Source organism: Cetorhinus maximus, chromosome 5, assembly GCF_964194155.1.
Source record: "Cetorhinus maximus chromosome 5, sCetMax3.hap1.1, whole genome shotgun sequence".
NCBI lineage: Eukaryota > Metazoa > Chordata > Chondrichthyes > Lamniformes > Cetorhinidae > Cetorhinus > Cetorhinus maximus.
The window spans coordinates 84884733-84899520 of record NC_135883.1 but is presented as its reverse complement, the minus strand read 5'-3'; the positions used below and the strand labels follow the sequence as shown (position 1 = coordinate 84899520).

The window sequence follows — 14788 nt, the reverse complement described above, 5'->3', positions numbered from 1 at the left end:
TATTTAAAGCACCAATTACTCTCCTAAACAAAAATCTCTAATTCTAATTTGAATCACCTTACTATCATAACATTTAATTAAAAGCATTTTTTTATTATTTGAAGTCTCTGCATTTATACCTCCAGCATTCACTTAGAAGTAGCACATTAGGAAAGTTTTCTTAAATGATTTTCCATTTTTTTTTAAACAAAAAATTATTCTGAGCTGTCGTTAGAAATTGGAGCATTGAATTATTTGTATTTCTTATGCAATAAAAAAATGAAGCAATTTAAAACATTTTCATATACTACAAAACCCTGCTGCTATTTGTTCGCAAGTGTATGGAATTTGCAGTTTTTTATGATTGTTCCTTGCATCTAGGCTTTGGTTATGAGGAAGAAGTAAGTTTTGACTATCGTTTGCATAATTTCAATCATAGAAGCTAGCTGAAAGTTTATAAATCTCCCTTGAGATCTATTTTGGTGAATTAAATTTTCTCCAATCGTCTTCCTTTCTTGTCTGAGGGTTGTGATTAATGCTGGCTTTTTACACTTGTTTTATCACCCAACTGTCCCCTCAGACCTTGAACAGGGTGTGTTAGCAAGCTATCCAGTAATAAGGAGGCATCATGCCAAGCCGATAACACATCTGTCCAACATCAATTCAAAGCATGCTGCAACAAAGTCACTGGACAGCAGCCAACAGAGAGGCTGTTTTTCTTTGAGGTTGTTGGAGATGAGGGAGTTTTGAAAAATCCCACAACTTTTGTAATATATTTGTTTTACAGATCATCACCATTGAAGAGGCAAAACGACGCCAAAGCGTTGGCAGTTTTTATGAAGATGAGGCAGAAGGTCTAGAACCTGTTCTTGCAGACCCTAGTGAACTGTTGGAGAGTTTCCACATTGAAAAGGTAAAGATATATGAAACCCATTCTAGTGGCTGTAATGTTTTGCGTAAAGAGAAATCGACTAATTAAGTGCTTTCCTCACAGCTAACACAGCACCTTCCTGCAAGAACACAGGGCTATGCTTGGCAACTTATGTACAGTACAGCTGTTCACGGAACAAGCTTAAGGACACTTTACCGCAGTTTGGCTGTTGTTGATACTCCTGTTCTTCTTGTTGTCAAAGACATGGATAATCAGGTAAAGAAATGATTATTTGAGCTACCTGAGGAAATAAACATGCAACCATAAAGAAGAATACAGAATTATATGTTTGACAAGTCCAAGAATTTAGCAATGGAATAAGTAAGTTGGTAAACCTAAGATTTTTGTACTCTTTGCAGATATTTGGAGCATTGGCATCACATCCTTTCCGATTAAGTGACCATTGTTTTGGTACAGGCGAAACTTTTCTCTACACATTCAATCCACAATTCAAGGTAAGTTCTTAGAAAGTTTTTGTGGTTGAGAGAGGTTGGCTGGTAAAATCATTTCTAAAAATCAATTACTCACTTTTTATAAGTTTTTAAAGTTAGTGAGTGATTTACTAAGTAGATTTACATCATGCTGTGTTAACTGCCATCTGTGCATCTTAAAATTCTGGACCAAAGTTTGTTGGTATTATTGTCTTGTTTAGATGTCTGATTTGAGAAAAAGTGTGTTTTGTCAAGTATGTTAGTTGCACTGTAAGTTTTTTGTAACAAAAGGAAGAATTTCTGATGTGTGCATTTGGGAAAGGATCAGAGCTAGTTTATTGGATTCTTGCAAAGCAAATATAACATGTATTATGCAGGAATAGGACAACCTTTAGCTGGGTTGCTAAGGATGGGCAATAAATGCAGCTTTGTCAGTGTGATCTACATCCTGAGAACAAATACTTTTCACAAAAAAATAGTTCCACCGTTTAACATGTTTCCTGCAGAAGTACTTGCCATTTGTCTTGTGCAATAAGTCCACATTTTGGAAATGTTTGATGACTTTAATTAATGTATAATTGATGCAAGTAAACTTCTAATGGTGTAGAAATGCCATATTTTATGTTATATTATATAACTTGGATATAAATTGAATATATTTGAATCCACTAGATATTCAGGTGGAGCGGAGAAAACTCGTACTTCATTAAAGGAGACAGAGACTCTTTAGAACTAGGGGGTGGCAGGTATGTATCCACTAAGTACAATGATGTTATTATCTCAATTACTACAGCTTACGATATGCTTTTAATTTTTATATAAGCCTGAAAATTAATGCAGAATACGTTTATATTGTATGGCCTTGGAGTATTTTTTCTTAAAATAATGCAACCACAATATTGTAGTTGATAGTTTTAACTAAAAGAATCTCACCATGTGATGTGGTAACGATATTATAATATCAGTACTTGCACAGTATGTAGGCTTAAAAGCAGTCCTAATTAGCCCCCATTGGTACATTACATTAACTCGTTTGGGTGAGGTTGGTTAGCTGCACGATAAGCTGCAGTATTACACAAGTGAAGTACTTCAATTTGTTGGGAAGATGATTTCTAAGGGGACCTTTATAAGTAGAGAAAATCTCACTGACATTTTTTAAGGATTTCTAAGCATGATAGAATCTAGGGTGAATTTTGCATGTTGTAGTGTAATAATTTTCTATTTCTAAAATCGTTTGCCTTTTGAACTGATTTTTCCCCCATGTTCAAATGTGGTGTGAATAAGGCACTAAGGCACAAAAAGCCCTGCACATTTCATCAAAAGGTTTAATAGTTAGAAAATCTTTCGTGACTGCACTTGCACCCACTGGGAACTACATTGAAAATGGCTTGAATCACTCGGGACACATGAACTTTGTAAAGGGGAAAGACTTTTATTGATATCTGGCCTGCTTTTGTGCTCAGGTCCCAGAAATGTAAGAAATTGTCTTCCTGCCCAGTGGCCTTCTATTAAGTTTATCAAGATTGTATATAATAAATGGCCCAAGATTTACAGTGGTAATGATGGTGAAACTGTCAGTGTTTGCCGTCATTACTGCACTGAAGCTGACAACTTGGGGAGTCACAAAGGCGCAGAATAAAACAAATCCAGCCATTGCTGTCAGTAATTCTACTGCTCCTCCAGAGGATGCATTGTTGAGGTTTTCTCAAACTCTATATTCTCTAAGCAACCAGTGCATTGACAAAAGCTTCCATTTTTATACACAGTTAGTCTCACTGAGAATCCTTAAAAAAAAAGGTGCACCTTGTTGAATAAGGTGGAATTGGATAATTAACGTGTACTAAGTTCATAATTACTGCTGAGCACCTTCACTGGCCTTGAAAAGCTAATTTTGTATTTATGGAATGGCAAATCTATCCATTATGATAAATTCTACAGTTTTAAAATTTTTCCTTAAAGTTTTGCTTGTAATATTTTACCTTTCATTTAATCCAATCATTATTTATTTTACTGTCTGAAAATTTAAATTGTAAGTGAAGGGATTCAGCAGTTTTAATTTCATGGTTTGCAGTCTGTGAGAATACTTCATTGTGATTGGCTGTTTATCTTACTTGCTAACATTGCTGCTGCTCCACACCTGGAGATCCCCTTAACTTGGTGACCAATTTAAACTGCTGTTGGAAAGGGAAAATACATGTTAGAAATCGCTAGATCTGTGCGAGCAGCTTTCTTAGAAATCAGCAACAAGCACTATTGCTGCTGACCGTAAAACCGAATATAATGAATAAACACACACAATCAGTATTGAATTTATTGCTGACAAATTTTATGATCTTAATTTTCTACCAATCTCAATTTGTATTTCAGTGGCCATTTTGGCTTGTGGCTTGACGCAGATTTATATCATGGAAGAAGCAACCCATGTAGTACATTTAACAATGAAACACTGTCAAAAAAAGAAGACTTCATTGTGCAAGATCTGGAAGTGTGGACATTTGTATAAATTTGCTTGATCTTTTACCAGTCCCACCTTGGTTCTGCTGTTCAGTCCATTGGACGATATGATTCCACTGCTAGCTGCCTTACATTGTGTCTGGTGCTCTCAGCATACTGCAAAAGAGCATGTTTCTGAATGCATAAGCTACAATTTTAAAGTTGAACTACAAAGGAGATCATAGGCCACAGTTTTCCAGCAAGTCGATGATTGCTTCGTATTCTATTAACTTGCTTGGGATCCTTACATCTGCATTTCATCGCGTACTAAAGGAAGCCAGTTAAGTCAGTGAAATCTTTTTGACAGTTTTTTGGTGTAAAGGAAGAGCAAAAGAAAACTTTGTCATGACAGATGTATTTCCTTCCAAATGCTGTGCGCTAGACGAAGAGTGACTGGCTATAAAGTGCTTGTACATCCAAAGCTATGGTGCAAAACAATGCTTTTCAATTTAAGAGGATATTAAATGTAAAAGCATTTTATGACCACATAATGCATGTTGAAGGTACATTGTTCAATACTAGTATGTTAGTCTGGTCTTTTTAATTGTTTTATCACATTGCTTAAAGTCCTAATTGGAATGTTTAATATTCTCTAGAAATGCTTGTTTGCATTCCAGTAAGTGGAAGTAAATCTGTTGAAAAAGTGACAATCCTGGGTTGGGCGGAGGAGTTACAATTATGCCAGAATCATTTATATATTATAGTACAGTACTTTAATGTAACTCTTATTTGTTTTTGGTTACATTAGATGTTTTATACCCTGTATTTAGGGTTGGTTTTGTATCAGTGCAGGCACTGAACGCCATGTTTCAAATCTTCGTTTACAGTTAATGATTATGTAAAATACTTGTTTATTGTGTATGTATTTTTGCATTCATTTGAACATTCCGGTGTCTTAAGGGTATAAAGGGAACTGTTAAGCGCACACAAGGAATATCATAGCACTTTGAAAGAAATGGTAACAGCTTTTTTGGCACCATATACAGCTTGAATTATGAAGAATCAAGTCTACACATACATCATTCTCCCTTCATTTCAGTCAATTAAAGTGCATTTTGTGTAACAAAGTACAGTGCAAAAATTTTTTTTGATTATTTCCGGATTATTTTGATATTAGGTTGTTAAACAGATTTTAAAGAAACATCAAACTTTTCAAAAAGCTTAGAACAATTAAAATGCATGTTATGTAGGTTTGATTTTTTTTCTTCTGTATCATATATTGAAACAGTGATAGAAAAATAATGCTGTTTCCAGTATCTATTTCTGATCACCAAAATTCAGGAACAAGATCTAAAGAGCATTTCGATACTATTTAAAGTCACAAGTTTTCAACAATATTTTTGCATATTTGGCTGTTGTGATGCTCTTTAAGAATATCTGAACAGAGCACTAAATGTTTCACCAGTTTTTTTTAAAGTTTAGCATTTGATATGTTAAACAATAGCTTACGAATCATATTGTATTTAATACACTATACCCATAGTGTTATAAAAACAATCAAAATTGTATCTAAATTCAGTATCTGTGACTCATTAAAAACATACTGTAACACTTTTGCAGTAAATCCAATAAATCTATGTACTTAAGCATCATCGATGTTTAATATTCAGAGGAAAGAAGCTGATCATATCTATTTATTGAGTATAAGCTCAGACTTTGATTTAAAAAGTGCTATCTTATGAAAACTATCTTTGTCTTTGTCCCTCCAAAATTGTAGCTGGCAGGCAGTTTTCAATGAGTGACATTACAACCCAAGTTTTTGGATTTTTATGGAATATTTTCTCTGGTTTAGCTTCAGAAGCCTCTCCTGAATACAAATTTCAGATTTTAAAAAATTCGTTCATGGGATGTGGGCTTCACTGGCTGGGCCAGCATTTATCGCCCATGCCTGGCTGCCCTTGAGAAGGTGGTGGTGAGCTACCGCCTTGAACCACAGGTGTAGGCACATCCACAATGCTGTTTGGAAGGGAGTTCCTGGATTTTGGCCCAGTGACAGTGAAGGAACGATGATATATTTCCAAGTCAGGATGGTGAGTGACTTGGAGGGGAACTTCCATGTGGTGGGTTCCCATCTATCTGCTCCCCTGTCCTTCTAGATGGTAGTGGCCGTGGATTTGGAAGGTGCTGTTGAAGGAGCCTTGGTGAATTCCTGCAGTGCACCTTGTAGATGGTACACACTGCTGCTATAGTCCCTCGGTGGTGGAGGGAGTGAATGTTTGTGATGTGGTGCCAATCAATTGGGCTGCTTTGACCTGGACGGTGTCAAGCTTCTTGAGTATTGTGAGAGCTGCATTCATCCAGGCAAGTGGGGAGAATTCCATCACACTCCTGACCTATGCCTTGTAGATGGTGGGCAAGCTTTGGGGGGTCGAGGTGAGTTACACGTCGCAGGATTCCTAGCCGCTGACCTCTTGTAGCCACAGTTTCTGGTCAACCCCCAGTTCAGTTCCTGTTAACCCCCAGGATGTTGATAGTGGGGAATTCAGTAATGGTAATGCCATTGAACATAAAGGGGCAATGGTTGGATTCTCTTTTTTGGAGATGGCCATTGCCTGACACTTGTGTGGCGTGACTGATACTTGCCACTTGTCAGCCCATGCCTTGATATTGTCCAGGCCTTGCTGCTTTAGTATCTGAGGCATCACAAATGGTGCTGAACATTGTGCAATCATCAGCGAGCATCCCCACTTCTGACCTTATGGTGGAAGGAAGGTCATTGATGAAGCAACTGAAGATGGTTGGGCTGAGGACACTACCCTGAGGAACTCCTGCAGTGATGTCCTGGAGCTGAGATGACTGACCTCCAACAACCACAACCATCTTCCTTTGTACTAGGTATGACTCCAACCAGCGGAGAGTTTCCCCCCCTGATTCCCATTGACTCCAGTTTTGCAAGGGCCCCTTGATGCCACACTTGGCCAAATGCTGCCTTGATGTCAAGGGCAGTCACTCTCACCTCACCTCTGGAGTTCAGCTCTTTTGTCCATGTTTGAACCAAGGCTGTAATGAGGTTTGGAGCTGAGTGGCCCTGGTGGAACCCAAACTGGGCGTCAGTGAGCAGGTTATTGCTAAGCAATTGTCGTTTGATAACAATGTTGATGACCCCTTCCATTACTTTGCTGATGATCGAAAGTAGACTGATGGGGCGGTAATTGGCCGGTTTGGATTTGTCCTTTTTGTGTACAGTACATAACTGGGCAATTTTCCACATAGCTGAGTAGATGCCAGTGTTGAAGCTGTACTGGAACAGCTTGGCTAGGAGCGTGGAAAATTCTGAATAGTCTTCAATACTATTGCTGGAATATTGCCATAGCCGTTGCAATATCCAGTGCCTCAGCCATTTCTTGATATCACGTGGAGTGAATTGAATTGTCTGAAGACTGGCATCTGTGATGCTGGTGTCTTCCGGAGGAGGCCGAGCTGGATCATCCACTCAGCACTTCTGGCTAAAGATTATAGAAATTGCTTTATATATTTTGCACTGATGTGCTGGGCTCCCCCATTATTGAGGATGGGGATATTTGTGGAGCCTCCTCCACCAGTAAGTTGTTTAATTGTCCACCACTATTCACGACTGGATGTGGCAGGGCTGCAGAGCTTCGATCTGACCTGTTGGTTATGGGATCACTTAGCTCTGTCTGTCACTTACTGCTTACGCAGTTTGGCTCTCAAATAGTCCTGTGTTATTGCTTCACCATGTTGACGCCTCATTTTTAGGTATGCCTGGTGTTTCTTCTGGCATGCCCTCCTGCACTCTTCATTGGACCGTGATAATGGTAGAGTGGGAGATATGCTGGGCCATGATGTTACAGATTGTGTTCAAGTACAATTCTGCCGCTGCTGATGGCCCACAACGTCTCAGGGATGCCCAATGTTGAGTTCCGAGATCTGTTCAAAATCTATCCCATTTAGCACAGCGGTGGTGCCACACAACATGATGGAGGGTATCCTCAATGTGAAGGCAGGACTTAGCCTCCACAGCAACTGTGTGGTGACCACTCCTACCGATGCTAGCTGGCAGGTTGGTGAGGATGAGGCCAAGCATGTTTTTCCCTCTTGTTGGTTCCCTCACTACCTCCCAGTCTAGCAGCTATGTCATTTAGGACTCTGCGAGCTTGGTCAGTAAGACATAAGACATAGGAGCAGAAATTAGGCCATTTGGCCCTTTGAGTCTGCTCCGCCATTCAATCATAGCTGATAAGTTTCTCAACCCCATTCTCCCGCCTTCTCCCCATAACCTTTGATCCCCTTACCAATCAAGAACCTATCTATCTCGGTATTAAATACACTCAATGACCTGGCCTCCACAGCCTTCTGTGGCAATGAATTCCATAGATTCACCACTCTGGCTAAAGAAGTTTCTCCTTATCTCTGTTCTAAAAGGTCTTCCCTTTACTCTGAGGCTGTGCCCTCAGGTTCTAGTCTCTCCTACTAATGGAAATATCTTCCCCATGTCCACTCTATCCGGGCCTTTCAGTATTCTGTAAGTTTCAATCAGATCCCCCCCTCATCCTTCTAAACTCCATCGAGTATAGACCCAGAGACCTCAAACGTTACTCATATGTTAAGCCTTTCATTCCTGGGATCATTCTCGTGAACCTCCTCTGGACCCTCTCCAGGGCCAGCACATCCTTCCTGAGATATGGGTTCCAAAATTGCTCACAATATTCTAAATGTGGTCTGACCAGAGCCTTATAAAGCCTCAGCAGCACATCCCTGCTTTTATATTCTCGTCCCCTCGAAATAAATGCCAACATTGCATTTGCCTTCCTAACTACTGACTCGACCTGCAAGTTAACCTTAAGAGAATCCTGGACTAGGACTCTCAGGTCTCTTTGCACTCCAGATTTCTGAATTCTCTCCCCATTTAGAAAATAGTCTATGCCTCTATTCTTCCTACCAAAGTGCATGACCTCACACTTCCCCACATTGTATTCCATCTGCCACTTCTTTGCCCATTCTCCTAACCTGTCCAAATCCTTCTGCAGCCTCCCCACCTCCTCAATACTACCTGGCCCTCCACCTATCTTTGTATCATCTGCAAACTTAGCCAGGATGCCCTCAGTTCCTTCATCTAGATCATTAATGTATAAAGTGAAAAGTCGCGGTCCCAACACTGACCCATGCGGAACTCCACTAGTCACCGGCCGCCATCCTGAGAAGGACCCCCTTATCCCCACTCTCTGCCTCCTGCCAGACAGCCAATCTTCTATCCATGCTCGTATCTTGCCTCTAACACCATGGGCTCTTATCTTACTGAGCAGCCTCCTGTGTGGCACCTTGTCAAAGGCCTTCTGGAAGTCCAAGTAGATAACATCCATTGGCTTTCCTTTGTCTAACCTACTCGTTACCTCCTCAAAGAATTCTGACAGATTTGTCAGGCATGACCTCCCCTTGATGAAACCATGCTGACTTTGCCCTATTTTACCATGCACTTCCAAGTGTTCTGAAATCTCATCCTTAATAATGGATTCTATAATCTTACCAACGACTGAGGTCAGGCTAATCGGCCTGTAATTTCCCGTCTTTTGCCTCACTCCCTTCTTAAACAGGGGGGTTACATTAGCGATTTTCCAGTCCTCTGGGACCCTCCCTGCCTCCAGTGATCCCTGAAAGATCACCACTAATGCCTCCACTATCTCTTCAGCTATCTCCTTCAGAACTCTGGGGTGTAATTCATCTGGTCCAGGTGATTTATCTGCCTTCAGACCTTTCAGCTTTCCTAGCACCTTCTCTTTGGTAATGGCCACCATACTCACCTCTGCCCCCCGACTCTCTTGAACTTTGGGGATGTTACTCGTGTCTTCCACCGTGAAGACTGACGCAAAGAACCTATTCAGTTCCTCTGCCGTTTCTTTGTTCCCCACTACTACTTCTCCAGTGTCATTTTCCAGCGACCCAATGTCCTCTTTTGCCTCTCTCTTACCCTTTATATATCTAAAAAAGAACTCTTGCAATCTTCTTTTATATGATTGGCTAGTTTACCCTCATATTTAATCTTCTCCCTCCTTATTTCTTTTTTAGTTGTCCTCTGTTGGTCTTTGTAGGCTTCTTTGCCGCATTGTATGTTTTCTCTTTAGCTTTTATGCTGTCCCTGACTTCCCTTGTCAGCCATGATTGCCTTGTCCTCCCTTTAGTATGCTGCTTCTGCCTAGGGATGAATTTTTGCTGTGTCTCCCAAATTACTCCCAGAAACTCCTGCCATTGCTGTTCCACTGTCTTTCCTGCTAGGCTCATCTCCCAGTCAATTCTGGCCAGCTCCTCCCTCATGCCTCTGTAGTTGCTTTTATTCAACTGTAATGCCGTTACATCTGATTCCAGCTTTTTCCTCTCAAATTGCAGGGTAAATTCTATCATATTATGGTCATTTCCTCTTAAGGGTTTCTTCACCTTAAACTCCCTTATCAAATCTGCCTCATTACACATCACTAAATCTAGAATTGCCTGTTCCCTACTGGGCTCTACCACAAGCTGCTCCAAAGAGCCATCTCGTAGACATTCCACAAATTCCTTTTCTTGGGATCCACTACCAACCTGATTTTCCCAGTGTACCTGCATATTGAAATCCCCCATGATCACTGTAACCTTGCCTTTCTTACACGCCTTTTCTATCTCCTGGTGTATCCTGTGCCCCACATCCTGACTACTGTTCGGAGGCCTGTACATAACTCCCATTGTGGTTTTCTTACTGTTGCAATTCCTCAACTCTACCCACACAGATTCTACATCATCTGACCCTACGTTGTTTCTTGCTATCAATTTAATTTCATTTCTTACTAACAAAGCAACCCCACCCCCTCTGCCAACCTGCCTATCTTTTTGATAGGATGTATATCCTTGGATATTTAGCTCCCAGTCCTGATCCCCTTGTAGCCATGTCTCCATGATGCCCACCACATCATACCTGCCAATTTCAATCTGCGCCACAAGCTCATTTACCTTATTTTGTATACTGCGTGCATTCAGATACAACACCTTCAGTCCTGTATTTCCCGTCCCCTTTCTCATTGTCGTCCCTTTATCTGATGTGCTTGAAGTTAGATTCCTAGCCCTTTCCAAACACTCTGTCCTATTTTGTGTTCTGGAGAACTTAATAGCCTCTCTTGGGCTCTCCTGTCTTTTCAGTTTTTTCATAATTTCCCATGAAGTTGAATCCACCCCCCAACACGCTGACCTGCTGCTTTGTTTCCCATTAGTCATACTTCTTGGAGTTTTACCCTTCCCTTCCCCCCCACTTTCTAGTTTAAAGTCCTGTTGACCACCCTATTTACCCTTTTCGTTCGAACATTGGTCCCAGATCAGTTCAGGTGGAGACCGTCCCAACGGTACAGATCCCTCCTGTTCCAATACTGATGCCAGTGCCCCACGAAATGGAACCCCTCTTTCCCGCACCACTCCTTTAGCCACGTGTTTACTTCCCTTATTCTTGCGTCCCTATGCCAATTTGCACGTCGCTCAGTCAGTAGTGGTGCTACTGAACCACTCTTGGTGATGGACATTGAAGCCTCCAGAGTACATTCTCCGCCCTTGGCCCTTGCCACCCTCAGTGCTCCTGTTGGACACAACCTGTAGGAGCACTGCTTCGTCAGCTGAGCTAGGATGGTACGTGGTAATCAGGAGGTTTCCTTGTCCATGTTTGACCTGATGCCCTGAGACTTCGTGGGGTCAGGTGTCGATGTTGAGGACTCCCAGGGCAACCCCCTCCCGACTGTATACCATTGCCACCTCTGCTGGGTCTGTCCTGCCGGTGGGATAGGACAAACCCAGGGATGACGAAGCTAATGTCTGGGACATTACCTGTAAGATATGAATCCATGAGGATGACTATGCCCCCTTATCTTTCCTCAGTCATGTGATGTAATGCACATTATCAGAGGAAATCAAGCCAAACTGATCTCAATCCGCATTTCAGTTGTTGCAAATACAAAGTTTATAAGATTATGTTTTGGGACTGTCTGTTTAAGGTAAAATGGAGGAATGAAGGAGGTCATGTGATCTTTTCTGAATTCCGCCCAAAGTCAAGTCTGGGTGGCTTGGTTACTAAATGTTAAAAGGAAGCCCAAGTTGACTTTGTGGCGGGAAGGTGCAAGATGTTCATACACGTCCCAATGGAGAGAGCAGCTGTGCTGACTGTTCACTAAGTCTCACAGAGAGGTGTTATGACTGTCAGCCTTTATAAACGGTTATACTTTAAACTATTTAATTCCATGATAAAATGGAGTAGGGGGTCTGAGAGATAGCTAATCAACATTGCTACCTGGATGCAGGGCTCATGTGATCCATGTTGCCATTGAGATGGGCTTTGAGAGGGAAAAGTCAATAGGCAGTCATTTTAGTATTAGGTTGCAGGATTCCATAGATATCCTTGAAACTCTGGAATACAAGTCAGCTTGCAGCCATCTGAGAGTCAGAGAGCCTGCATCTGAAGCAGGGAAAATGCTGACTCTATTTTTCACCACACGGAATGCAGATGGGAGCTTGCACTCAGAATGAAGAGACTAAGCTTGAGCAATTAAAAGGTGGAAGCTTCACCAAGCTTGGGCTAGAGAGAAAGGATCTCCGGTGTCAGCCTCACAGTGAAAGCTGGCTCTGGCATTAGAAGTTACCTGGCTAGGAAAGGAAAAGAAAGGAAGCAAGCCCTCAGGAGCTGAGAATAACTTTGGAATGGTTCCAGGAGAATAAAGCGGCCAATTAAGGCATAATGTAACATATAACTGGCGTAGAATTTTCGATTGCATTAACAGTTAAATGGGGAATTTCTTTTCGTAGTTTAGAGTACAAATTGCCTACTGAATAGTGTTTATATGATATGAATATGATATAATATGAATATTGAGTTCAACAATTTTAGATCATGAACTCCATCCCCACCCCCTTTCCGATTTTTCCCCCTCTTTTTCCAATAATTTATACAGATTTTTCTTTTCCCACCTATTTCCATTACTTTTAAATGTATTTCCATCCATTGTTTTATCTCTACCTTTTAGCCTTTTTCGATTCCTTCACCCCACCCCACCCCACCCCCACTAGGGCTATCTGTACCTTGCTCGTCCTGCTTTCTACCCTTAATTAGCACATTCCTTTAAATAATATCACCACCTTCAACACTTCTTTGTCCTTTTGTCTGTGACATCTTTTGGTTATCTCCTCCTATCACTGGCCCTCTATCCAGCTCTACTTGTCCCACCCCCCACCCCCTAAACTAGCTTATATTTCACCTCTTCTATTTTTACTTAGTTCTGATGAAGGGTCATTTGGACTCAAAACGTTAACTGTGCTCCTCTCCACAGATGCTGCCAGACCTGCTGAGTTTTTCCAGGTATTTTTGTTTTGGATTTCCAGCATCCGCAGTTTTTTGCTTTTATCTTAGTGTTTATATGATGTTTTTTTAGTTTAATTGTTCCAGTAAAAGTCTTAAAACTTGAAATCTTGTGTGATCCTGTCAGTCAGTCATAGGAAAATTTTTTTTGAAGTTATCAGTCTCTACAGGGATCATAACACTTCTGTTATTCCCAATTGCGCTCATTGGTTGTTTTATTTTTTGTGGAAAACTTGTTTCCCTCTCCCAACTGAGGCCTTAACTGTGTGTTCACTTCCTGTGGGCAGCTGCTCGATTCAACTCCCAGCTGCCCCTGGGATATTCAGCCGCCCCTGGGATATTTAACCAGAGGCAGGAACATATCAGGGAGCTTTCCAAACTGCTGCATTCAAAAATTCCCCGACATCCCTGCTGCCAAAACTGCCTCTGTGGGGCTCGGAAAATTCTAGCCAAGGCTGGGCTGAGCAATCCTGTTGACAATTTAGTACAGTGATTTGGTCTAGAAATACCTCTGAGCTATGCAGGGAAAGGCCACTGTTAGTTGATACTTAGCAATTGAGGATTGTTATCTCTAACACTTGACTATATGCAATTATGCTGAAACTCCCATCTTAAACTCTCCTTAAACTTATGCTCATACAAACATTGCTGCCAGCATCCTAACTAGCACCAAGCCTCTTTCACCAATCTCCCCTTAGCTCACTGACCTATATTGGCTTCCAATTGAGTAATGCCTTGACTTTAAAATTTTCATCCTTGTTTTCATATCTATTCATGGCCTTGCCCCTGTCCATCTCTGTAATCTCCTTCAATCTTACAGTCCTCAGATATTTGAGCTCCTCTAATTCTGGGCTCTTGTGCATCTCCAATTTTATTTGCTCCACCATTGGTGCTGTGCATCAGCTGCTAAAGGCCTACGTTCTCTGCATTTCCTCCTCTTTCCTCTTCTAAGACACTTATAAAACCTACCTCTCTGATGTTCTAACATCTCTTTATGTGGCTTAATGTCAAACCTTGTGTGACAACATGCCTGTGAAGTGCTTGGAACATTTTGCCACATTAAAAGCTCTATATAAATGCAAAAGCAAAATATGGCGCATGTTGGAAATCAAATAAAATCAGAAAATGTTGGAAATACTCAGGCCTGGCAGCATCTATCGAGAGAAATGTTAACTCTGTTTCTGTCATGCTGATATCCCTTAAAGGCATATTGCAACATCTCACTTTCTTTTTAAACTTCCCCCTTCCAAAAAAGATTTACTATTTGTCCATGTTTAGTTACCACTACATAAATGCATAGAATTGACGAATCTATTTGTCTCTAAAGCATAGAGAGAACCTGCTGATACACCCAGATCTTGTAATGGGAACGTTGTCTGGAGGTTTCTAATTGCTCACAGTAATCTGTAGGATTGACATTATTGGATGTTGATCCTGGTTGCATTTAGGATCATGTCCTAGATGCAATAGGACTGAATGGTGGTTGAGGAGCTGGAATGGATCTGATTTGTCCTCAGTTATGCCTCACCGTTGAGCCTTTGTGTGTAATGACTTCATAGGACCTTGGTTCTGAACAAACCCTTGTCATCTCGGCTGGTTACCATTTACCTTTTATAGGATCCTGGGTGCAAACTT

At 41.1% G+C, this 14788-nt stretch overlaps 1 protein-coding gene across 2 annotated transcripts in view; it reads left to right on the top strand.

Annotated features, from left to right (window-relative positions):
- Nucleotides 1-5348, top strand: part of LOC144680774 (nuclear receptor coactivator 7-like) — a 131060-nt gene extending 125712 nt beyond the window's left edge. For both annotated transcript variants that reach the window (XM_078542152.1, XM_078542153.1), the window contains 5 exons: nucleotides 767-892; nucleotides 974-1126; nucleotides 1270-1365; nucleotides 2014-2087; nucleotides 3709-5348. In XM_078542152.1, coding sequence (XP_078398278.1) covers nucleotides 767-892; nucleotides 974-1126; nucleotides 1270-1365; nucleotides 2014-2087; nucleotides 3709-3844 — 585 coding nt within the window. In that variant the 3' untranslated portion in view covers nucleotides 3845-5348. The remainder of the gene's footprint in view (nucleotides 1-766; nucleotides 893-973; nucleotides 1127-1269; nucleotides 1366-2013; nucleotides 2088-3708) is intronic.
- The last annotated feature ends 9440 nt before the right edge of the window (nucleotides 5349-14788 follow it).